The 23867-nt window shown below is 48.2% G+C and overlaps 2 protein-coding genes across 11 annotated transcripts; one reads left to right on the forward strand and one right to left on the reverse strand.

Annotated features, from left to right (window-relative positions):
• Positions 1–71: 71 nt before the first annotated feature.
• MORN3 (MORN repeat containing 3) lies at positions 72–10472 on the reverse strand. Of its 7 annotated transcripts, none has more exons than XM_046901266.1 (8): positions 10282–10472; positions 8156–9725; positions 7133–7622; positions 6192–6347; positions 5570–5727; positions 3870–4029; positions 2233–2417; positions 72–374 (listed from the first exon to the last, which is right to left on the reverse strand). In XM_046901266.1, the coding sequence occupies exons 4-8, from the start codon at positions 6334–6336 to the stop codon at positions 303–305; spliced, it is 720 nt and encodes a 239-aa protein (XP_046757222.1). In that variant the 5' UTR covers positions 6337–6347; positions 7133–7622; positions 8156–9725; positions 10282–10472; the 3' UTR covers positions 72–302. The 7 variants fall into 7 exon arrangements, with proteins under 7 accessions (XP_046757222.1, XP_046757223.1, XP_015131078.1 ...); XM_046901267.1 differs by having other exon boundaries at positions 8156–8388; positions 9543–10472; XM_015275592.4 differs by having other exon boundaries at positions 7133–7619; positions 8156–10472.
• Positions 10473–10597: 125 nt separating this feature from the next.
• On the forward strand, positions 10598–23473 carry TMEM120B (transmembrane protein 120B). 4 transcript variants are annotated; one of them, NR_174026.1, is made up of 12 exons: positions 10598–10762; positions 13107–13225; positions 14743–14859; positions 15795–15854; positions 16077–16172; positions 17158–17247; positions 19767–19832; positions 20554–20615; positions 20869–20995; positions 21376–21440; positions 21598–21666; positions 22064–23473. NR_174026.1 is itself a non-coding variant. In NM_001389380.3 (12 exons), exons 1-12 carry the CDS (start codon positions 10694–10696, stop codon positions 22138–22140), a joined length of 987 nt encoding a protein of 328 aa, NP_001376309.1. In that variant the 5' UTR covers positions 10598–10693; the 3' UTR covers positions 22141–23473. The 4 variants fall into 4 exon arrangements, 3 of the variants coding, with proteins under 3 accessions (NP_001376309.1, NP_001376307.1, NP_001376308.1); NM_001389380.3 differs by having other exon boundaries at positions 20869–20961; positions 21598–21670; NM_001389378.3 differs by having other exon boundaries at positions 20869–20961.
• Positions 23474–23867: the final 394 nt, after the last annotated feature.

Here is a 23867-nt window from a genome sequence, read left to right on the forward strand (position 1 = left end):
CCACAGACATTGTGACCAACGGGAGGAATAAGCCAGGAGCTGGGCAAAGAGTCACTGAGTCCCCCAGCATATTTTGCTGGTGTGAATGGTTTTTATTTGCTTGCTGCTTGTTGTGTTTTAAGTAACGGTGGAGGAGGCCTGAAGCAAAGCTTGCCTGCACAGTGAAGCATACAGGGGCAGTTCTGTTGGACAGGTGAGGCTGACCACAAGATGACGTACGGCAGCACGGACATGAGACTCAAACGAGGTAAGTAACCCGAGATCGCATTCTTATCTTGCATCTTTTTTCCTTCAGCATCCAGTTATTCATTTTGGCTGTCATCAAACATCACTTGGGCCTCTGCTAAAACACCATCGGGATCAGCTAGTTCAATCTAAATAAAAAGAATGGAAATCAATTATGCAGTGTAATTAAAGAGGCTTAAAGTTGATAGATATTGATTAACGTTAACAGAGCATCTCCCATGCAGCAGAACTGTAGCTTATACCACAGCCTTTCAGTTACTAATTCAGAAACATCACTGCACTTCCCTAATTTCATTACAGTGTTGAACATCCATTTGTCTCCTTGCAGTAGCTCAGCATGGAGCGCTGAATTGATTCTTCTTTAGCAAAAGCACATTCCTGGGCAAAACTGGCTTTGGTTTGCAGCCTGTTGGATCTCGCCTGTAGTTTCAGACAGTGAGTAATGAGCAGTCATGCGACTGAGCATCAGTAAGTCACGTGAAAGCAGGAGTCCATGCCATCAAGTGGGGTCTATGCAGGTAATGCATAGGGAAGCACTAAAGCCATGCCGGGAGCTTGTCATCTTGCTCTGACTTGCTTTATATCCCCGTGCATGCTGGGGGCTTTACGTGTGTGTTCTCCCCAGCAGAAGCCCAGGGTCCTTGTTTCGTTAAGCCTTACGAAGCCTTGGCTGCATTAACTAGGACAGCAGCTGCTCCAAGGCCACTCAGTTGTCCTTCCTCTCACTACAGTTAGGGCCCTCTCAAACACGTCCTCCTATTGCTCATTTTCCTTGCACACCTTGAAAGGAAAGAAGGCTGAGTTTTCCCTAACAGCTGCTACTGATGGTAATTTGACAAACGGTTTATGAAAACCTGCAGCCAATTTTTCTCCTTTTATGTTTCTTGATTCCTACTCTGAGATCAATAAATCTCTCCCAGCTGAAAGCACAATAATGGCAATGAGAGCTGATGCTTTCTTTTAGTTCATAAAACAAGGAAAACTGGGTCGTAATTTGGTCTTCAAGGGAGTTAATCAAGCTGCTGGGCTCCAGCATCCTGCTTTAGCAGCTATGAAACTCATCCTGTGCCATGGGCTGAGCTGCCAAAGTGGCAACTCTTGTGTGACCTCTAACGAGCCATATGAGGTAAAGATTTTTAGTTACAGAAGCACTGCTCTTTTTGCAAAATTGGGGCTGCTTTTCTCTGCTGAGTGTCTGGTTTTTATTATTCTGTGCTGCTGTGAGCGTGCCTGAAACTTGGAGAAGGAACTGGCTGTCAAAAATGCTGAGAAGAACCTTACTGTAGAAAGCAGATGTGGATAAAATCAGGAAATGAAGTTGTAAGAGCTGTGGGCCTCAGCAGGCTGTGCTTTGCCCAGCACTAGTTACTGCAACCCTGTTCCTGTAGCACGGTTAGAAGGTAACGAACGTCACTGGCTGTGAGACCTCTGTTCCCTGCATTACAGGAAGAAAGTGACTGTGTGTGCCAAGCTGTGGTCATCGAAGGTGTTCCAGTTTAGCCCTCAGCAAAGCTCTGTGTTGTTTGGCTGCTCTCAAGGGAATGGGGCAGCAGGGATGTTGGTGTGGGCACCGCCAGGTGCTGGGGAAGAGAGCTGGTGCAGGGTTCAGCTGGTTTGGTGAGGTCTGGTCAGCCTTAGCCACTGGGCTGGGAGAAATCATTTGGTTTTGACACAAATCCCACTATTGTCTCTGTGACTGTTGTCTGCATCTCCTTTGTGCTGGGTCAGAGCTCTAAGCAGTTTGGGTGCAGAACTGCATTTTCAGAAGTGCAGGCAAGTCCAAGGCTCCAGCAGGGGCCTCGTGCCGCTGAGCCGGCTGCTTGGCCCAGAGGGGACATTCAGGTTGCTGCTAACCAAAAGAGCTTGAGCACAGACCCTGACAGTGACTACCTGAAGAGAAAGCATGGCCCAAATAGGTACCATGAACTCTAACAAGTGCTGTTGGTGTAAACATTGTTAGCAAAACCAGCATTTCCAAGCAGTTACCTTTGGGATTGGATACTGAGTAGGGGCAGGAGCTGTATCTCTGCTGAAGTCAATTATAATCCCGCATTTTGGTACATCTGTCACCCAGATGCCTTCAAGCAATTGTCCCTTATCCAAGAAGAAGAATCTGCCTGGGCCATGTTTCTTTCCATCTTTCCAACTTCCTTCATACCTATTATTATTTGCTGCAATCAAATACATGAACAGACCATGAAATTTGCTTGTATTCATCAAGAGGCTAGATACAAAGCTGAGGCTATGTCAGAGGGGCTGTTGCCTGCACAGGGTGTACTGCAGCACTCTGGTGTTCCCATGCGTTGCTCACATCTGTGCCCCACCAGAGGATCCCAAGGCTGCACTGCCTACTGCTGCGCTGCTCTGGTCTGAGCTGCACTGCAGCTGCAGTGGTGAAGCAGCACCTTGCTCCTGACTGCTCCCCCTGCCAGGCACGTGGCCAGGGTGAGCGATTTAATCTGAGCTGTGGCTCGTTGTGACCTCCGCTGGAGAGCTTTTTCTTTCACCATTGCAATGCTGCCAGCACGTGGGCACACTTCCAGCGGTTGAGCTGAATGCGTTCAGCTTATGGGTATGAAATAATCACTCTGGCTAATTTTAACCAGAAGGAATTCAGCTCAGTGAGGTCCTGAGCTCTGCCTGGGGCAGGTGGGCTCTTGGGCAGCACAGCAGCAGCTGCTAAACCCAGAGGGTGTCTGCTTTGTAACACGGAGAGCAGCTTGGATGGGAACAAAGTGGGGCAGCTGAATGAGCCATCCCTGAAAGCATGTGTTGGTGTCATTGGTATGAGCCATTGATCCAAAATGGGTTTACAGCCAGCAGAGAAAGCGTAGACGTGTACACAATGTGCAGAAGGGGTCGTGCTTGTTCCTCCTGGCTGCTTTGCTTAGCAAGTGATTTGCCTTGAGATTGCCTCCAAGGAAAAAAAGAAGAGATTAATAATAATAATCATAATAACCTGCGGAGATGATGTTTCTTCAAATGTTCCTGGAATGGGGTGTTTCATACTGCAAAGGACTGGGATCCTTAGCTTTGGGGAAAAAGATGTTGAATCACTAGCAAAATAAGAGGAAAAAAGATCCAAATTTCTCTTTTCGATGGGATTGTCCCCAATGTTTCCAGTCTGTGATACACTCGAGTATCACATATGGGGAGGGATTGTATACTAATGAACCCCCACGTTCTCTCACTGTGAGCCACTGTCGGAAGTACAAAAGGGGATGGAAGGAGCCCAGAAAAAAACTGTTGTTTGTAATGTACTGGAAAATGGACTCTTTGCTATGCAGTAGCTAGAAAGCATGCCTGGCAATGCGCCTGCCTTAAAAATAGCCATTTGTTCTTCTCTGACCCAACAATGTATTATCTCTAACCCTAACCATCTCCATCATTTAAGCGTAAATCACAGCAAAAGCAAGCTTCCACGTGTGTGGCCTTAAGTATCATGGGCCCGCCCTTGCCCAGACTGCAGCCTCTAGCCCAGAGCCCCAAGAGAGGCACCAGACAGGGCAGCAGCCTCTGCCCCACAGGGCTGCACTGGAGATGGAGGCAGCACCACCGACCATCTCGGAGGAAAGGGCCGTTACCGCGTGCTGTGGGTTCTGTGCAGGGGCGCTGGTACTTACGCAGGCACAGCATCCCCTGCCCGCCCGGCCGGTCTGCCAGCCACTGCCCCTCATAGGTGGACCCGTCTCCGTAGCACATCCGACCCCAGCCACTTCTCTGCCCGCTGCTCCACTCGCCCTCGTAGCGCTCCCCGCTGGGGTAGAACATCGTCCCGTAGCCCTGCGCAGCAGCAGAGGTGGTCACTTCGGAGTCTCTCCATCAAAAGGTGTTGGTGCTTAATTCTGGGACGTTAGATATAGCAGATGGCAGCCCAGCTCCACCTCTGTGTACGTGTTGCAGGAAATGAAAGGTGACACTATGGGCTTTTATTGACCAATTATCGTATTCCCATAATAGGATCTCAGGTCTGTATCACAGTGTATTGTTTTTGGCATGACTGCCGCTAATATTTAGCTACAAGCAGGTTCTACTGGTATACAAACTTGGGGATGCATGACCTAAGTGACGTGCCTCTCCCAGTGGGATGTGATGTCCCATGACAGAGCTGATGTCTCCTGCAGCATCCCAGGCTGGCAGCCCCATCCTGGCCCTGGGCAGACAAACAATCTCCAGAGCCAGCAGTGGATTTTGCTCCTGCTCCATCCATCAACACAAACAGCTCTCGCTCCTAAGATCGTCTCTCAGCTCATTTGTGGTGCTACATTTGATCAGTGAACTTCTGAATTAAGCCTGTTAAATGTGTGTGAGCTGGAAACCTCAGGGAGGTGTTTATCTGGTGTCTGTGCTGGCCAGGTTAGAGACTTCCCCACAGTGGGGCATAATAGCACTGAGAAATATTTACATATTATTAATGGGTTTTCCCATAGGAAGAAAGCAGTAATTTATCTTTGGGGAAAACAGAAAAAATTCTGTCAATAGCTGATTCTTCAGAGCAGTCAAATTCTATTAAGCTTCCTGGATGCAAAGGGGAGGATTTTGTAGAAGAAAAATGAATAAAAGTACTGCTGTTTGGATGTCACTGTAAATGTTCCCAGGGAATGAGGGAAGAAGCTCCTGCAAGGAGGCTCAGGCCGTAGAGCTGCACACCAATTAGAAGCACGAGAGGCTATTAATTTAACTTAGGAGTGGATACAAATGCAAGCAACAAGGCTTCCATTAGCAGATCAGAAAATCCTAAAAGGATTTTGCTCATAGGATTGCAGTTGTTTTTACCAGATGACTTCCTCGTTGTGCTTCCTGTAGAAAAGCTGGTGATTTATGTGACAGGCTTAATTCCCCAAATAACTTGTCTTTTTTGCTTAATGGGCTGTAAAACTTGCAGCACAGTGCTTCTAAGCTGGTTTTTCTCACAGCGCTTGCAGTGCATGCTATGTGGACAAGTTCCTCCTGCACTGCAAGCATGCTGGAGGCACAGCAGTGTCGGGCACAGACACATGGCCTGACCCTCCTGTGCTGCAGGGGATGGGGAGATGCAGGAGCCTGGGGGCTCTGCAGGGTGACGGATGTCACCCCTGGAGCTTCCTGAGCTTTCAGGAGGGACAAGCCAAAGTTTAAAGCAAACCCAGGCCTGAAGGCTGGGGAGGGCAGGGAGATGGGCTTCAACACGAGAGCTCTTGCTTTCATTTTCTTGCTTCACATACTCATTTCCCCCAAACCCTTCTGGACCTTCAATGTGGGGGACTGGTGCCCTTTGAAAAATACCAGTATTTTCAATGATCGTTTTGCATGTTTCAAGGCAGATGCAGGAAATGTCACTTACGCATTCTTTGTTGTTTCTCCACCAGCCTGTATACACCTTCAGGTACTCCTTGGTCACGGGGTCAGGGATGCTGTATGAGCCGTACCCGTCCCGCTTCCCAAACTTCCAGTCACCGCTGTAAATAGCGCCGTTGTGCTTCCAGATCTGGATGCCTTTACCTGTTTCAATAAACAGGGAGATGATCACGATGGGTAGGAGGATGTGTGATGTTAAATGATCGTCCCAGGAGCCAATGCATTTCAGTGCTGACGATGCAGCAGCATCCCTGCTTTTTGGGGCTGTGTCTGTGCATTGGGTTATGCTTTCCCTGCAACCCGTGCAGTGGGAGCTGAGAGCACTCTGTCAGTGCAGCTGTGGGTGTGTGGAGCTGACTGCAGCATGCTGGGTTTAGAGCATTTGTAACATCTGTAGCCTAGATGTCTCAGTAATAGCCCTGCAGCTGAGTGCACTCTTCGTTGCCTATAAGAAATATGTCTCAGCACATTTTGGCATGGCCTTACATAGAACACCTGCTGTTGTACGTGGATGAGCACATACAACCACTGACTGACTGCTCCCTGACGCTCTGAACTTTTGTAAAGACACCTACATTGGTGCTTTTTCTCCAAATGATGGAGCTTACCATGTTTCAAGTTGTCCAACCATTCTCCTGTATACCGATCCCCATTTACAGCATAGACTGTATGTCTTAGTCCATGTTTCTGTGCTTTCCTGTCCCATTCATGCCAGAGAGGCTCTGCAGCCCTGGGGTATTTTACAACGGGCATTGTGTTCTCAGCTGGAGAGGAAAACAAATGATTGTCAGAAATGAATGAGGGAGAAATTACAAAGGCAGGCACTGGTAGAACGGTCTATTTGTAAGCTGTTCTTTAATGTGCATCTGAGCCAGTAATTGAGGTCTGGGTTTGATATATATACCAAGATACGACAAACAGAAGGTATCTAAAAATACTGATGTACAAAACGGCTCTGTCTGAAAATAGGCTGGTAGCATGTTGGGAAATGCTACGTGAGCTGCAGCAGGATGGGCTGTGTAGCTGCAAGAGGACTTTGGGACACAAGGGAAGGTCAGACCTGTCCTGGCTCAGCGGGAACTCGGCCAATCTCCTTCCTAACGCTGCTCCTCTGCCTGCTCCACGTCAGGAAGGAGCACTCATTGAAGGACATGGCAAAACTGTATTTTAGGAAATATCTCACTGCTAGGGAGTAAAATCGAGTATCCTACACAAACCAAGTACCTTAGAAAACAGAGTTAACCCTTAGCTCTCCACTCGGTCATCCAAAGACTACTTAGTGTCTATCACTGCTAACAAAAATGGCATTTTGGTGCCCGTGATGACCCTTCTACCCCCATACGCGCTATTGCATATTGTGCTTCCTATCGCTCCTCACCGGTGGTGCCGGGCAGCAGCAGTGGGAAATGAGCTCATTGTGAGCTCAGGCCAGGCTATTCCAAGTGAGGCGGCAGCGGGTCAGGAAAGCCCACGCGCTGCGCAGCACGGAGCGCCGCGAGATGGGCCCACGCCTCCCGACCGCCCGGCCCAGCCGCCCCGCGGCACCGACCTGCTGCGAGCGGAGCGCTTCGTGCCGCCGCTGCGCGCACCGCCGCCGAATCCCCATAGCAACGCTGCAAACTGCGCGCAGCGAGCTGGGAGCGCCGCCGGCTGTGGGCGGCCCCGGAGAGCCCCCAGGAATGGGAGCCGAGCGGTACCGGGCTGCTGCGGGAGAGTTCTGCGACCTGTGGGTACTACAGAGCACTGCGCAGGATGACCCGGTTGGGAAATATTTATACAGGAAATATATTTCCCGTTATTAAAAATGAGAGAAAGGTGTTCAGGAAGGATTCATCCGCACCCTTTCACAAAATGCGTGCAGGTTTCGTGCAGAGCCTGAGGACCGCCGGAGGGTCGCAGTGTTTGAGCACGGCGGACGCACGGGGCTGCAGAGCAGGCGGGGGTGGTGGGGAGGTGCGGGAAACCCACACGGAGAAGGAAGAAGTGCTCATTGCAGCCCCAGAATTGCAGCCTTGTCTTACGAACACAGGCAGGCCCTGCTGGAAAAGCATTAATTATCTTGAATTAATTAATCTTGAATAATTCAGCCACTGCATTGCGCTGCAGTTAACTGAGAATTTGTCAGTTACGTCAATTAATTACCTGACTTGGACAATTGCACGTGTTTGTTGTTACCAGTGCAGCTTGTGCAAGGATTTAGAAAAGCAAACCCAACCTGCGTGTCACCGACCCACAGCTTCTGCTACATAAAAGATATGTGTGTATATGTTTGAAATTCAGCATATCTTTTAAACTGGTTTAGATGCAATAAAGGAAAGAAGACAATTAAGCAAATTACAATTCACAAGGAAAAGCACAGAGGCAGATGTAAGCAAACCCAGTGGCAATTAGAAGAACACACGAGCGTGAGCTGCAGAGAGCTCAGCAGTGCGGCTCCCGTGTCTCACTTGTTAAACAGAACCAATGGCCTGGGAGGATCGGCCTGTCCTGCTGAGGGCTGATGCTCAAATGAGCGATGAGAGGCTCCATTACGTTAAAGTATTTCTTATTATACTGTGTTAGAAATCCTTACTCTGAGTTCAGCCTTGGACGGTGGCCCCAATGTGCCAAAGAGCCATCTGAGCCATGGGAGGATGCGCGGCGAGACGTGGCGGGACGCAGCCGTCTGTGCAGCGGGGCCGTGGGACACACCGCGGGCTTTCGTTGTTTCTTTCTTCAGTTTATAAAGTCAGGTCTTATTTTGTTGCTGTTGTTAAATGAACCCAAAGGATTTCGGTGCTCTGCAACATCTGAAACCAATCCTTTCTGCAATAAAAAGACAGCTGCTCTGAGCTGAGATCGCTCTCGCAAAGCGGGGGGAATCACCGACGTGAAATGCCCAAACCAACTGCAAACTGTCAGAGTCAATACTACAGGTTTATTCTGGGAGCTCTGTAGAATAAATAGGGGAAAACACTTAGAGAAACATATGCCGGAATTCTTTAAAGGTGAAGAATGTGACAACAACATACTGCGAAAGCAGGATGCTCAGATGTGTTTCTGACTGCTGCTACATTCAGTTTAAAACTCAGAGGAAGAGGTGGGAGGGCCCTGGACTGTAACCAAACCTGTGTCGGGTTTGGCCAAAGCAGCACTGAGGGGGTGCAGCACTCAGAGCTTTTCCCCAGGGAGTTCTGATGGACAGGATTTAGGAGATGTCGAAGTAGAAGGTTTGAGGCAGATTTAGAATAATGGGCTGATTTTTGCTTAGAAGACAGCCTTGCAGGAATGCGTTCCTTTCCATCACTGCCTCTGTTTGCTGTGAACAGCTCTCTGAAGATAAAGATCGTGTTGACTTTACATCCAGACAATCTGAAGTCAGATCTGCGGGTTATCTGAGATGCTCAAGCATGTGCATATCCATGCAGAGAGCAATGTTTACCAGAGAGCTGCTGCAGCTGCTGCCTACCAGACAGCCTTTCCAGCAGAGTTTCTTTTGCTGCAGATTTGCAGTTCATTGTGTCCATGTGAGTACCTGTGACAGCACCGCTCAGGGATGCCCATCTTAATCACAGCAGTCACCCAAAGCTGAGAATTATATGTGCAGATCACAGTGTGATGATGAAGGCAAAAGCAATTTGGCCATACTTGAGATAATGCCCCGCTTGTTCCAAGCCCTTCACCGAGGAATAAGTCCAATTACACGATGAGAGCAGCAGCACCAATTCCCCATTGGAATACGGGTTGGATTGTTATTTATCATGGCTTACTGTCACCTGATGTTAGAATTCGTATTTTATCCTTTCCTGTTGGCATTGCTGGAAAGAATGGGTATTTCTCGGACAAAGGAAAAGAGTCCATGGGAACGGACTCAGTTACCCCGAGAGAACAGAATGAATGCGGTCTGTGTTCAGGAGTCTGCAAGGCAGAAGAAAGGAGCTCACATCTGACCGTATCTCTATTGCTGTAAGTACACGTACTGCAGCAGAACGTAACATCACGTGAGCAGGCACAACTGCTGTGGTCTGTAACTTGGATTATTCACTCAGTTTCTTTGATATGCTTTCTGGCAGTGATGGTTGATGACTCGGGGACTGTTAAAGTAAAGGCAAAACAGGTTTTCTGTTTGTAGATTTGCTTTTCAGAGGTCCAGGAAGAAAGGCCTGCTGGTAAAAAAAGATGGAAAGTTAGAGTCGCGAGACACCCAAAACCCTTAAAATCTTCAAGTTCAGAGGAAATGTGCCATTCATCACGTAGTGACACCATAAGGACAGCCTTCGGCAGCAGGCAGCACTGGGTGCTTTCTGTGCATTTCCTGTCCTTTTAGCGAGCTGTGGTTAAGGCACCTAAGCCAGGGATGCCACAAAGCCTCTGAAGGAGCCTCTGTGGCTGTTACACCTGCACGGCTGTGTCGGTAAAGGGATAAACTGAATCCAAGTGCTGCGTTATGGAGCAGAGGGAGGCTGGGGTTGGTGGGGAGGGGTAGGGGTGCATCCTTGGAATGGGATGTGAAAACTGTACAGATGTACAGATGGGGTTAATTGGCTGCCGGCTGAGCAGCACGGTGTGGTTACGTGTGGTTTGTTCAGCGGCCGGCAGGAGAAACAAACAACAGAAAGAAGGGAGGCTCTCCTGAGAGAAAGCAGGATGCAGAAAACACGGCAGCTTCAGGGACAGCTGTGAGGAATTCGCCCCCCCTCTCTGGCGGAGCTGCAGGACCTATTTGGAACCCCGGGCAGGAAAGGGAAGGTGCACAGAAGGCAGGAGCGGCGATGTTTTTGGACGGCTTTTCTGCAGCAGAACGTCAGAGCAGGCCCGGTTCTGCAGGCGGAGGTGGGAGCGTCCTGCACAGCCGAGCTGAGCGGTGAGCGATGAGCGGCCGCCGCTCCTCCACACGTCGCTCTCCTCCCGTTCCCGTTCCCGCCCTCCGCCGAGCGCCGCGCGCGCCGACCGTTGGCGGCCGTTACCTCAGGAGGGCGCGCGCCGCGCGGATGGGCGGGACGCGTCGTCTCGCGCCGCCTCAGCCCCGCGCGATGACGTCAGCGGCGCACGTGGCCGCCGGGCCGGGCTGCGGGGCTCGCGCCGATCTCGTCCCGCCGGCACAGCGGTTCGAGCCGCAGTGCGCCGCGCCATGAGGGTGCAGCCGGAGCGGTGCTGCGGGGAGTGGCGGGAGCTGGACGAGGAGTTCCGGCAGCTGCAGGTGAGGCGGGGCCCGGGGGCGGCTCCCCGCGCGCCGAGAGGGCCTCGAGCCCCGCGGGCGAGGGCGCGACGCGGGGATGGATCGCGGCGGGTTCGGGCGTGCCGCGTCCCGGCGAGGAGGGCGGCTTCTTTCCCGGCGGCCCGGCGTACAGCGCGGCGAAACGGCGTTGGTTGCCCCCGGCCCGCGAGCCGCTCCGCGCCGGGTGGTGCCGCGGCGGAGGAGTGGCGTCTCCGCGGAGCGTCCCGTTCTCCGTCCCGTTCTCCGTCCCGTTCTCCGTCCCGTTCTCCGTCCCGTTCTCCGTCCCGTTCTCCGTCCCGTTCTCCGTCCCGTTCTCCGTCCCGTTCTCCGTCCCGTTCTCCGTCCCGTTCTCCGTCCCGTTCTCCGTCCCGTTCTCCAGGCCGCTCAGCCCGTTTTCCCGCAGCCCTTCTCCCCGGCGGAGTCCCGCTGCGCTCCGGGCATCCTCCGAGCAGAGCACGGCGCGTCCTGAGCTGTAGCGGCCCACGGCCCGGCTCCGTGCTCCTGTCCTTATGTCAGCAGCCGCGTCCAGCCGTGCTTCCAGCGCTCCCGCTCTGTCTCACAGCCGATAGCCGCGTGGCCGGCTCGGGGTCCGGGGCTGCCTTCGTTGCTTGCAGCAGAGCAGGGCTTTTTGTCACGCCGGCGCTGGGGCTGTGCTGCTGTGGAGAGGTTTGGGCAGCGGCCCGGGGAGGCTCGGGGCTGTGGAGCATCGCGCTTTGGGTATTGCTATGGGCTGCTGATGCTGCCTGTGGCACCTCCGCCTCCTGCGGGAAAACGTCATTTGCCCCGAGCTCTTAAATGTGAGGCAGAAATGCCCCCTGGTGTGTGGGGCCTTTGCTTCTCAATGGGTGCCTACTACGTGGAGAGAGCTGCGGCCACACCTGGCCCTCCGGGATGTGGCTGTGGGTTATCTGTGTCGGCAGGACCGCAGCGCTCCCCGGGCTGCCTGCAGGGCCCCTTTTTGTGCATCCACTGCTCTTTCTGAACAGGGAGCTTCACAAGCAAGTGCTATCTCCTTCTAGGTATTAATGCCTCTCTTAGGTCATTATTGTGATGTTTTCGGCTAGTGGTAGGATTTACCAGTTCTCAATGGGCATCTTTGCATTTCCACTAAATACCCGAATGCTTTTTTTGGTGAGCAGCTCCTTACCCCCTTTCAGCCAGCCTTGGAAGATACGCTGCTGTGTGACATCCAGGGAAGCAGAGTGAGTTCCTGTGCAACCCAGAGAGCCCCGAAGTGCTGCCGGTTCTCAGCCAGACTGGCCCAGTGGTGGGCGCTGAGGCCCTGGACGTGGTTAGTTCGGTCGTGAAGGCCTTCAGATTGGACGGTGGAGTCATACGGCTCCTGCAAATGCCGAGCAGAAGAGCACAGATCTGCCTTGTATGGTCTTAGTGCTGCTTTTGTGCTTCAGGAAAACCGGTGGTAGTTCTCTGTGGTTGTTACTGAGATGTGCTAGGAGATAAAGCACAGATTTAACCCCCGCATTGCCTCCTCAGCACTGACTGCAAACTCCGCCCTCTGTGTTGTTATGGCTCTTAAACTTTATCTTTCTCCTTAAACCAGAACTAATATTGAACTTCCACATGGCCATAAGGCATCTGGCTCACAGAGGGTCCCGATGCAAACTGCAGCGTGCCCAGATAGGTGCTCATCTTGTACGGGTTTGTTAGTGGCGTGAAATCCACATCAGCTTTATTTGCTAACCAAGCCCTTGTGTACCTTGCTGCCATCTCCAAGTGAGTTGCACACAGGATCCGGTACCTCCAGGGCCTGTTGCATCCTTCCTCCTGCTGGGTGAGCTGGAGCTTGGTTCTTGTTGTGCTGGAGGCACCATTGTGGCTGTGCTGGAGCAGAAGTAGGGCTTGGGGTGGCCCCGGTGGCCAGGAGGCTTGTCTAGATGCCTCCACCTGCAGCCTCAACTCCTTTCCTCTTTTTTTTCCCAGCTTGAATGGTTGGGAGATCAGAGTTCCTGCAGGTTCTCCACACGTTTGATGGGGATGATGTGGGCTCAAACCAGAGAATAAGGGCTTTGTTACATGGTGCTCTAAGAACAAGGAGCTCCCCAGTGGTGAAGGCTTGTTAGAAAGAGGAAATGCAGTGAATGCAGAGAAGATGTTCTTCCTTTTGCAGGAATTTTGTCAGTGTCTGTTTAAGCTGGTTTGCTTTTACCTCTTTGGTTTTCTGCCTGTAATGGGGCAGCACAGGAACCTCCCCCCCTCAGGTGCCTGTTGGCTCCCAAACACCAAGTTTGCTTTCCTCAGATGTGAGGACCAAATACAGTGCATAACCCAGAAGGGCTCTTCCTACCAAACCTCTCTTCTCTTGTAGGAAACACACAAAGTTTACAGGCAGAAACTGGAGGAAGTCACCAGCTTGCAGACAGCCTGCAGCAGCTCCATACACCGGCAGAAGAAGACATTAAGGGACCTGAAGCACAGCCTGCAACGGTAACAGGAGGTCTGAAGGGTGGAGGAGGCAGGGATGGGATGTTTCTGCTTCCCAAACAGCAGACGTGTTTGGATTTTCAGCAGTTCAATATGTAGTCTACATCACGGTGGCAATTTTGCTTCGTGTAATTTTGAGTTACCTCCTTTGTTACAGCCAGGTAAATTTTTGTAACCGCGTGAGAGATCAAGTCTTATAAATAGAGAAGATCCAGTAGTCTTTGAGGGAGCCTGAATGGACTTGCATCTCTGTAGTAGGCCTGCTGTGGTGTGGGATTGTACAGCTTTTGGTCTGCATGTTTTGCCAGGTGAGCGAAGCTTTGCTCCATAGTCTGTGCTGGCAGACCAGGTTCACGGGCTGATGCTGGAGGTGTAACCACCCTGGGTGGATTTATAGGAAGGAACTGTCCCTGGCTGCTCAGCTGCTGGATTCCTTGTGTGCAGATCCAAGCGACGCTGGTTGCTAACCCCACTGTTTTACACGAATTGGTAACCCTGCAGTTTGCCAGTAAATCATCAGTTGTGTTTTTTTGTTACAACCTGAAATACCTTACGCTTGAATAGCTGCAGCATCAGTGAAAACCTCTTGCAGGGTTGGGCCTGGCTGACACTTGTAAACAACCATTGTATCTCATCCCTCTTAGAGCTATGAGCTAAAATCTGGGGTCCACAGGAGGGGTCTCAGGGATGCAGTGTGGTGCCTCTGCTCTCTGTAGTCTTTCTTTGTGTGCTGTGCATGGTGGTGGTGTCTGCAGGCAGACAGCGTGGGGGTTTTGGAGAGCTGGTTGCTGCAAATGTAGCTTACAGATCCTTTCTCTGCAGGAAGAGCAGCAGTGGTGCCAGGGAGGGTCACGCAGAGCCCTCCTCTCATGCAGTGCTGCCCGGCTACACTCCCTGCCCTTCCTAAAAGGCACAATTTCAGCAGAAGGAAAGCAGCAAAAGAAATGAACCGGAGGGCCCTTCCCCACCTCACTGTCCTCTGTCCAAGCTACCATTGATTATGAAGGGGCTGCATTGACCTTTCAGTTTAAATGAGTTTGACGTGCTTTCACTGGTGGCTCTGGAGGGTGCATGAGGTCATTTTTTGTTTGTTTCTAAAGGCTGTACAGTGAGCTTTTGTCTTTCATGAGAAGTTTCTGGTGTCTTGCTAGAGGCCAGGGAGCACAGATCAGTTTGGATGCTGTAAGGGCAGTGCCTGAGACGTGCGCAGACTTCCCAAAGTGGAAGGAGCTCCTCCAATACTGCACAATGTGTTTGGAGTGCTTTGTTTTGGAAGAGGTATGGAGTCCTGTCGCTGAGCCGGGGTGAAAGAAGCTGGTTTGTAAACCAGCCAGTTGAAATAACCTACAGTGACAGATACCAGGCAATGAAATAAAAAAAAAAAAAAAAAAAAAAAAACAAGAGAACTGCACCGTGGCAGATGTTAGCTTTCTAACAGCATGCATTTTATGACAAAGTTGCTATCCTTTAAATAAAAGGAGGCAAAAACATAACGGAAGATTTTGTTTGTGTTTTTACAGGTGCAAGCCCAGAGCTACTCCTGAAGAATTTGCTCTTATAGAGCAGATCAGCACCCAGATCAAAGAGAGGCAAAATGCCTTCTTTGACATGGAAGCCTACTTGCCAAAGAAAAACGGGTACGTGCTTCGTCAGGAGAGGCATGTGCTCTAGGAAGGCTGATCTTTAAGTGTTCACAGTGGTGTTCCTCCCAAAGGATGATGTGTGTATTGAAGAAATACATGTAAAACTGGATTAGTCATAGATCTCTTGCTGAGCTGCTGTGTCGGTTGTACGCAGAATTCACTAGCTGGGAGTGTATATAAATGTACTGTGTAGGCACAGACAGGTTTTCTTGATAAAATAAAAGTAAAACTATACTGGCAAGAGATGAAGACTTCACTGTGAAACAGTGGATAGCAATCTGTGCTGATTTTTTTTCAAGACTAAATCAGTATGGGAATATTCTCCCTTCTTGTTTAGCTCTCTTCCTTCCAAATAGTGCTTTCAACTGACTTAAATTTTGTACTTTGCTTCAAGTGGGGCTGCTAGGATGGATTTGGTTCAGTTGTCAAGGGCTGTGCAGCTCTGGCGGTCAGGAGATGCTGATGCTGAGTAAACTGAGCCGAGTGACTTGATTTCTACCCTTGATTTGTTTGCTTTCCCCTTCCCAAGTCTGCATTTTCTGTGTCTGCACAGTGAGCTGAGCTTTTAGGTGGAAATGGTCTGGAGTGGGGAAGTGATATGAAGTCAAGGAGCTGGTAAAAGAGGCTGCAGCATTGCAGGTGGAAGGATCTGTTGGAAACTTCTTTTCTAATTTCTCCATGTAATTTATTTTTGGTTTCTGACATCTTACCCTTTGGCATAGCACAGAAAAGAGACCAGAAAATGAATTCTTCCCTTTCCTTCTTGGAAATGCTGACTGAACTTTCTGCATTTAAATCCTCTTCTGTAGTCTTCATCTCCAGTTTGCATTAACTAAAAGCCTACAGCAAAATGTAAGTTCTGATGTGTGTTAGCCTATGGTGTTTATAGTAAATGGACTTATGTGGGTCTGTTGTTTTTTGTCTTCCAGTTTGTACTTAAATCTGGTGCTGGGAAACGTGAATGTAACCCTCCTGAGTAACCAAGCAAAGTGAGTGAGTGCTTCCATGCACGTACATTTGGGGCTAGCAGTGGGTATATGCAGAAGTCCAGCGACAGGAATGGTTCTCTTTCTTTTACGTCTGACTTCTTGTCTTTTGGTTTGGCTTGTGGATTGTATCTCGTTTGAAAAAATGAAGCCACATTCCAGTAAAACATCTGTGTGTGCCCACTGATACGTGACATTTCGTGCTCTATGCTTTTTACGTTCCAGGTTTGCCTACAAAGATGAGTATGAGAAGTTCAAACTTTATCTCACAATAATCTTGTTACTTGGGGCCGTGGCCTGCAGATTTATTCTTCACTACAGGTAACTGCATTTTTTTTTTTGTAGTTTTGACCAGGTGTTTCAAATGTACTAGATGTACTAGAACTAATTGCCTGAGATTGTGAGACTGGCTTTGGCAATATTTAAGCTTTGAATAGTTGTGCTTCCCCAGCAGGAGATCATCTTTTCCTGTTCTTCAGAGCAGGCAGGACACGTATTTTAGCTGCTTCCTTTTTCTTGTTTAATACTGTAGGAGTTTGTTATAACAACAGAAAGTCCAACACGATCAGTTGTTTTTCTGCTGTTGCACTGTGCTTGAGAAAGAGTTTTTGTTTGCAAGTTGTCCTAGGTTGGTATCAGCACCACGCAAACACCACACAAGGGAGCATTTTCATTTTAGATGTGACTATTTGATGTGACATCTGGGTCATCTGAGCATCAGTAAGCCTCCCCTGTTCAATTTTCCTTATAAAACCAGCAATGTGTTTTAGCTAGACCCTTCCATTAAGGTCTCTGTGGCTTGTACTGAGGATTGATGCTGCCATGTACAGAGGCTGCCCCAGATCCCCATGGTTTTGGGGGGCTGCAAATGGCAAAATAAAAACTCTTTTACTCTGAGAGCGTAATGCTCTTCTGTTCTTGTAGTTGATTGGATTTATATAGATCTCATCGAATCTCCTCATTGAATTAGTCTGGAAATGCCTGTCTAAATTGGATCATCTGGTGCTTCCATGGCGCTTTCTCTCCTTCAGATGGAATTAATGTTATCTCTGTGTACCTGCTTATCGGCTCAAGATCTGCAGTGTTATATCATAGGGCACTTCCAGAGTAAAGGACTGAGTGGGGAAGTGCTGCTGATACATACAGCTCTGCATGGCTTAGAGATGCCCAGGATTGGGGCTTTGCATCCATGGCCTCACTTGGGCATGTTTTCATTCAGATGAGGGAACAGAGGAAAAATGAAATGTGTTTTCATAATTAACAGGCTTTCTTATTACTGTGCTCTTTGTATTTTTTTTTTTAACAGGGTGACAGATGAAGTGTTCAACTTTCTGTTAGTGTGGTATTACTGCACACTGACGATACGGGAAAGCATTCTCATTAGCAATGGATCAAGGTACTGTGCCACCTGCAAAAACTATTTAAGGCATGAAATGTCCTTAAAAGAAAAGCAAACAAGAAAAGCAGATTCAGTTTGGCACTGAATCCCAGTAAATCCAAGATGCTGATTCCTCTGTGCAGGGTGTGTTGTTCCTGTCCCCTTCCCCAGTTTCTTCCAAGGGCACATGTGGCCATCTGATGTTGGGGCAGGGAGGAGAAGATATGGTTTCTGAAAGTCCATAATTTCTTTGTTCAAAGTATTGGATGGTTTTGAGAGCTGTGGGTTAGTTGTAGGTGTGGTCTGGGACTTCCTGTGTTTCCAGTGCAATGACCAATCCAGATACTGACTTTGTGCCTTTTCTTGTCTATAGTATTGCCTGTAGGTATGCTGGCATACAGCCACCTCTCATGAGAAAAAGGAGCCAAATCACTGCTTTACACTGTGTGGTCAGTGTGACTGCCCTGCAGGTCACTGTGGTGTGTCCTGAAGCATTTGACTAATTACAGCTGTGTTAAAGGAAAATTGGTGGTTAAGAGTAGATAATTATATAAATAGCTGGCAATGCAAGTTGAGTGCTGGGAGAAGTAAACTGAAAGATGATCCTCTGTCTGAGCCCTCATTTCTTTATACCTCAAGTAAGAGTATCCTAAATTACTCTTTTATCTGGTCAGTCCTATTCCTGATGGATTTTGGCACTCAGCTTTGCCACTCATGCAGTGTATGGGGTTATCAAGTGCACTCTGCGCATCAGTAGAGATTATTAGAGCAAGAGAATGTTGAAAGATTTCCTCCACCTCCCCAGGACTTCTACCTGGTTTAGCTGTACAGCCTCATGTGCAGCTGTCGAGGGGCTTGGGCACTCCTCTACCTGGCTGCCTGCCTGGGGAGGTTGGGGCTGGTGATGGTATGAGGACCACTGGGTGCAGGTGAACCCAGAGTCCTTGTCCTGGCTGTGGAGAGTGATAAATCATCTACTCTGCTTCTTGCCTTTACTCAGGAGAGCTCAGAGAAGTTTACTGAATTTGCACTTCTATAGCTTAACCTGGAATCTGGTGGTAGATTTTAGCAATAACCTGATGGTTGCATGTCCCCAGTTTTCATCATCCAGATAGGCTGGCACAGGGCATGGGGAAACCGCAGCAATCGCCTCATCTCCTCCCAGGCGTGATGAGTCTGCATGCGGGTTTGCTGCTGGGTGAGTGGCTGCTGCTGCAACATTTGCAGCTCCCTGTTGCATTAATTAATTAGGCTTCTAATATCTCATTTTCTACCTTTCAAGCAATCAGCATTGTTAGTCCAGCTTTCTGCATGCGTTCCTGCTCTGAACGCTGCATAGATAACGTGTATGCTCCTAAGTAACATAGCAGCTCAGGGTTCCTTATTCCAGCCAGTCAATTTCCTCTTCAAAATCAGTGTGTGTAGCCAATTTCTTCCTCCATCTCCTCTGAGCAGAGGTTGGAGGGAGCATTTCTGGGGGTCTTGGCATAGCACATGTCTGGTATCAGTCCTGGGGAGCAGCCAGAATAGAGATGGATGGGCAACAGTCAGTGTGTTCCATCCAGCCTGTGGCATTTGTGAAAGAGAACGATCTCTGACCAGTTCTCTGGTGTTACAGCTCCCTACCCACTGAAAACAAGGGAGACATCTTGCCACTGGTCATGGAACTTGAGGCTGTGCAGGTGTGTGAGAGCTGAACATGGCAAGCTCCACAAAGTGCAAAAGAAAAGGGTCTGCAAGGATAGAAAGTGGCTCGCCCACTGCCAGCAGAGAAACCTCTGAACCCAGGCTTGTTGCAGCCACAGAACTAGCTCACAGCTGCTTAGTGCTAACTAGGTGCTTAATGTTTCAGAGCTTTGGTTGGAGGCACCCAAAATTAACCCACTGTGTTGGCTTACTTTCCAAAATAGTGCCATCCCTGAGGCATTTTTTTTCTCTTCTTGATCCTGCCTCACTACAGCTCTTTCCTGCTTTACTGTAATTTTCTGAGCTTTCTGCAGCATTCATGTCTGAAAAGAAACAGCAACTTAACAGAGGACTTGGAAACTTCACTTATTTGCATGGCACAGAAAAAAAGGGGATGTGGGCCAAAAAAGACCTTGTGTGTTAGTCATTTCAGTACCTCGTGCTCTGACACCTGCTCAGGATGAGCCTCAGTTGTGTGCCTCAATCCAGCCATCCCAGATTTGTAACCCAGTCAAGGAGCTGGGATGGTGCCTTTCAGGTCCTGCCCTGCTGCTCCCAGTTCCCTGCCCAGCACTTACTTGTCTGTGTGCTGCCTTTGTGGCTTTGTGCTGGGAGAAAAAACAAAACAAAATGGGTGTACCAGGAGGTGGGCTTTCAGGGGAGTACAAAGGGCAGTGTGGGCTCCCTGCGTTGCCCCTTGGTGACTTCCCAGAAACTCCTTTGCTGCCACCAGCTTTATTTTTTATTTGAGTTATCCATGATCCAGTCAGGATTAATTTTTGTTTATAATGCCAGACTTAAGTTGTTAACATTTATATTTCTCATCTAACTGTCTTATTCTTTCTGTTCAGGATCAAAGGCTGGTGGGTGTCTCATCACTATGTCTCCACGTTCCTGTCTGGAGTAATGTTAACATGGTGAGTTTGCCCTGCCCTGCTCAAGGTGCTTCCAAGTGTGTCATCTGAGCACAGTAATCCAGTGTGATCACATAGCTGTGTCTGCACAGGCACATAGCAAAGAATCAAACTGAACAAACAAGCAGCACTTTGCTTTTAGAATGGATTCTGCTTGTAACCCAGTACCTAAACCAGGTGTGAAATGCAATTCACATTCCAACAGATGATGATGTTGGTCAAACAACGCAGCAATGCACTGTGTGTGGTGCCTATATGATCCACTTCAGCTTTGACATGAAACGATCAGCTGATAATTTGTTTTAAAACAACACAGTTTTTGTTGCTGAATCTCTAAGGAGATCATACAGGGGCTGGAGCAAAAGTTCGCATATCCTGAATTACAGTTAAGAAAAGGAACACAAGCAGTGCTGCTCTATGGCTTAGATTTGTGATGCAGACTCAGCTGAATGGCTTTAATCAGTATCTGATTAAAGCAGGAAACTGCAATAGGCAAATCAGTAAGAGGGGGCAGCCCAAGCAGTCAGACCATCTCCTACCACCCACATGTGGCAGGTGTAATGTGTGCCTGTAGCATGCTTTCTGGATTCCCAGATGGGGTGGAGTGGGCTGGCTATCAGCTGCCTATTTCATTTACTAATGGGTTCCTTGGCTGACAAGGGGAAGGGCACTGTATTATATGCTTCTCAATCAAATAAATATTTCTTTTGTGTTTTGCTTTCAGGCCAGATGGACTCATGTATCAAATGTTTCGCAGTCAATTTTTAGCATTTTCAATATTTCAGAGTAAGTGTATTTTACCTTGGTGTTTCATGAGATAAAGTAGTATTCTACTTTGTGCGCTTAGGAAAAAAACCACTTCCCTTTGTTAAATACTAGAGTCTTGAACTATGCATATATAAACAGTGTCATACAACTACAAATGCGCAATGTACCAGTCTAAACAATAATGCTATTGATTAAACATTATTAAAATAGTTTTTGTGAGCTATTCAGAAGTATTACAAACTTATCAATAATGCTTTCTCTCTTTCTCCAGGTTGTGTTCAGTTCCTGCAGTATTATTATCAAAGGGGCTGCCTTTATAGGCTCCGTGCTTTGGGGGAGAGAAACCACTTGGACCTTACAGTAGGTGAGGTTGCCTGCAATACTGCAACACAGATGGGGTAGGTTTTAAAGGCAATGATACAGGGGTGGCTTTGTGGCATGCAGAAAGCAAGCTTTGCACAGCTGTTATCCCCTGTTCTGCTGCCTCTAGGACAAAGGCAGGAATGGGAGTGAGGCTTTTTTCTTCTTCCTTGAGTCCTGTGGGTTGGAAACAGAGGGCTCTGATCTCCATCAGCTCTTCAGAGCAGTAAGATGGAGGTATTCATGTCCATCTTCATCCTCCTCCCATTACCACAACTTCAAGACTTTATTTTAACCTAAGTGGTTATTATTGAACAGGACAGGAATAGTTCTTATGCGGTGATCTTGTTGGGATGGGCTGCAGCTACAGTCCTGTCTTATCTATGTTAACTCTCTCTTCCCTCTTAACCTTTTCCAGAAGGATTTCAGTCCTGGATGTGGCGGGGGCTGACATTTCTCCTTCCCTTCTTGTTCTGTGGACATGTAAGTTGGGCTGTCCCATTTCCTCCTCTGCCATGTGGGGTATGGGGAGGGTGTGCTGGTGGTGCTGTGCTTCTTGCAGTTACATGGTGCTTTGGATCACATCTATCTGGCAAACATTTCTAAATCTTTGGTAGTAATGATTCTTTTTTCTTCTTAGTTCTGGCAGCTATATAATGCAATTACGCTTTTTGGGTTGTCCAGACATAAGGAGTGCAAAGAATGGCAGGTGAGTGTTGGTTCTGCTCAGAAAAAACACATAGCATGGGGGGAGAGGGATATTTTGACCACATCATTAAAGACATTCGGCTACTTGGATTTAACGATTTGATTTTACTGTCCATGAGAGTCCTTTGATATTGAATGGCAGCACGTTCAAAAACAAACCATGCTGTAATGTTGCTGCCAAGATGATCATGATCCAAATGGGCTTCCCAATTAACTCACAGAACTAGATGTGTGGGTGTGTATTTGTCTCCTGTGTTCTTTCCTGATGTGCTAACAGATCTCTGAACTTGCCAGCCAGACCCCACTGCAGCTAATTTAAAGTTGGCAAAAACATTACTCCTACTCCAATTCATCTGACCCTTACTTAACACTCAACTTTCCCCCCCTTTCCTCCTCAGGTTTGTGTGCTGGCTTTCACATTTCTGCTGCTCTTCCTTGGGAACTTCCTCACTACTCTCAAAGTGGTGCACACTAAGCTGCAGAAGAACAAAGACAAAATGAAGAAACTGTGAACCCTGCAGGGGGTGCTGGGTGCCAACTTTGGAGCTCGCTGTCCCTGTGCGCACAGCAGGCGCTCGGCGTTGGACGGAGCCTCCTTAACTGCTGCTGCATTGCAAATGGACTTTGAAGAACTCATCTGTCCCGTGTTTGGTGAAGGATGTGGACTCTTCCAGCACAGACTCAGCATATTATGCAAGCATGGCTCTCCAGTTTGCAGTCCTGCTATTTATGTATATTTAATACCAAACGTGTTTGCATTGGGTTTTTCTGTATATATAGCAGCATGCACCTGCTTGGCAAGAAGCCAGCATTGAGAGAATGTGGGATCTACTGTAATTCCGGTCCTGGAATGATATTTAACACTTCCCAGTTTTATTATTTAAACTCTAGTATGGAATTTTGCAAAGCTTTATGAACACTCCAGGATGATCAGTAATACAGACTGAATGCTGTTTTTTAAAAAGCATTTGTTTCAGGCATTTTCAGTGGCAATACTAACCTGTGTGTACTGTGAAAAAAGGCCCATCTTTGTACCCATCTTTGTACCATACTGCTGCTATATACACTTCTAAGAAGCTATTTAAAGAAATCTTGAAAACAAGCAAGCAACACCAGTTGTTAAATGGCAGGGAATTCTGCTAGCCCTCTTCCACAGGGATCAGGTAATCTGTCCAAGCCTGGAAAAAACTTAAAATAAACCATACAATATGCAGCTGCTTCAGCCCCTTTGGGTTGTCTTTTGAGAGAGTTTTTCCTGAAAATTATCTCGATCAGTGGCAGTAAGTGCAGTTGCACTTCAGCTCCTATTTGCAGTTTTTCTTTTGTTTTCTTTTTTGCTCCAGTGGTGTTCTGAGAGGTGAAGACAGGCTAAGCAGAAGCATTAAATATTTTCATTAGATACCAGTTGTTCAGAGAACGTAAACACTTGTTCAGAAGGATGGCTGTGAACAAAAAGACTCCCCTCTTGCTTAACTCCTTTTGCTTCTTAAACTTAATCAGCTGAATAAGCTTGTTTGAATGCTTTAACATCTGTGCCTCCTGAGCTGCAGTACTGTGAGCTGCTGTATGCGGTGTGCTTCTCAGCTGCGCCGGCTCCCTCTGAGCTGGCATAGGGCCAACGGGAGAAGTGGCTTTGGCTGAACGATGAGAGAATTACGCCCATCTCCCAGTAAGCATGCTCATGAAGAAATACTTATGCACTACAGACTTCAAATGTTCCAGCAGTTATTTTGTTGCTGCAAGGCTAGTAAATTTATCCTTACAGTGTCACCGTCATGTGGGCATGAACAATAAACTGCAATTTGTATGTTTTGGACAACTTTCACTCCAGCTGGGTTGTATCTTGCACGCTGTGTGAGGGGTTTTTTTTTGTCCTCCTTTGAATTCCATTTATGAAATATAAACTCTTTTGAGAGCAATGCTAGAACCTGGCAGATCTGAGCAGTCGCCTGGTACTCAGGAGGTGAGGGAGCCCTGTGTATAGCAAGTAACTTGAATTCTGCAGCGTGAGAAACTGGGATTATAAAAGCAAGGAAAGAATTCAGATGTGGTGCTGAGGGTAAATGTGGTAACTCAGTGTGATGATGTTTCAGACTTACTGGGTAAGGAGATGTTTGTTTTTTGCTTTATTGTTTCTTAATCTCTAAGCTTGTAATTTTAAACTTGGATCACCCTTCTTGATTCAAAACAAGTTAGGGGAAA

This window comes from Gallus gallus, chromosome 15, assembly GCF_016699485.2.
Source record: "Gallus gallus isolate bGalGal1 chromosome 15, bGalGal1.mat.broiler.GRCg7b, whole genome shotgun sequence".
NCBI classification, from domain to species: Eukaryota; Metazoa; Chordata; class Aves; order Galliformes; family Phasianidae; genus Gallus; species Gallus gallus.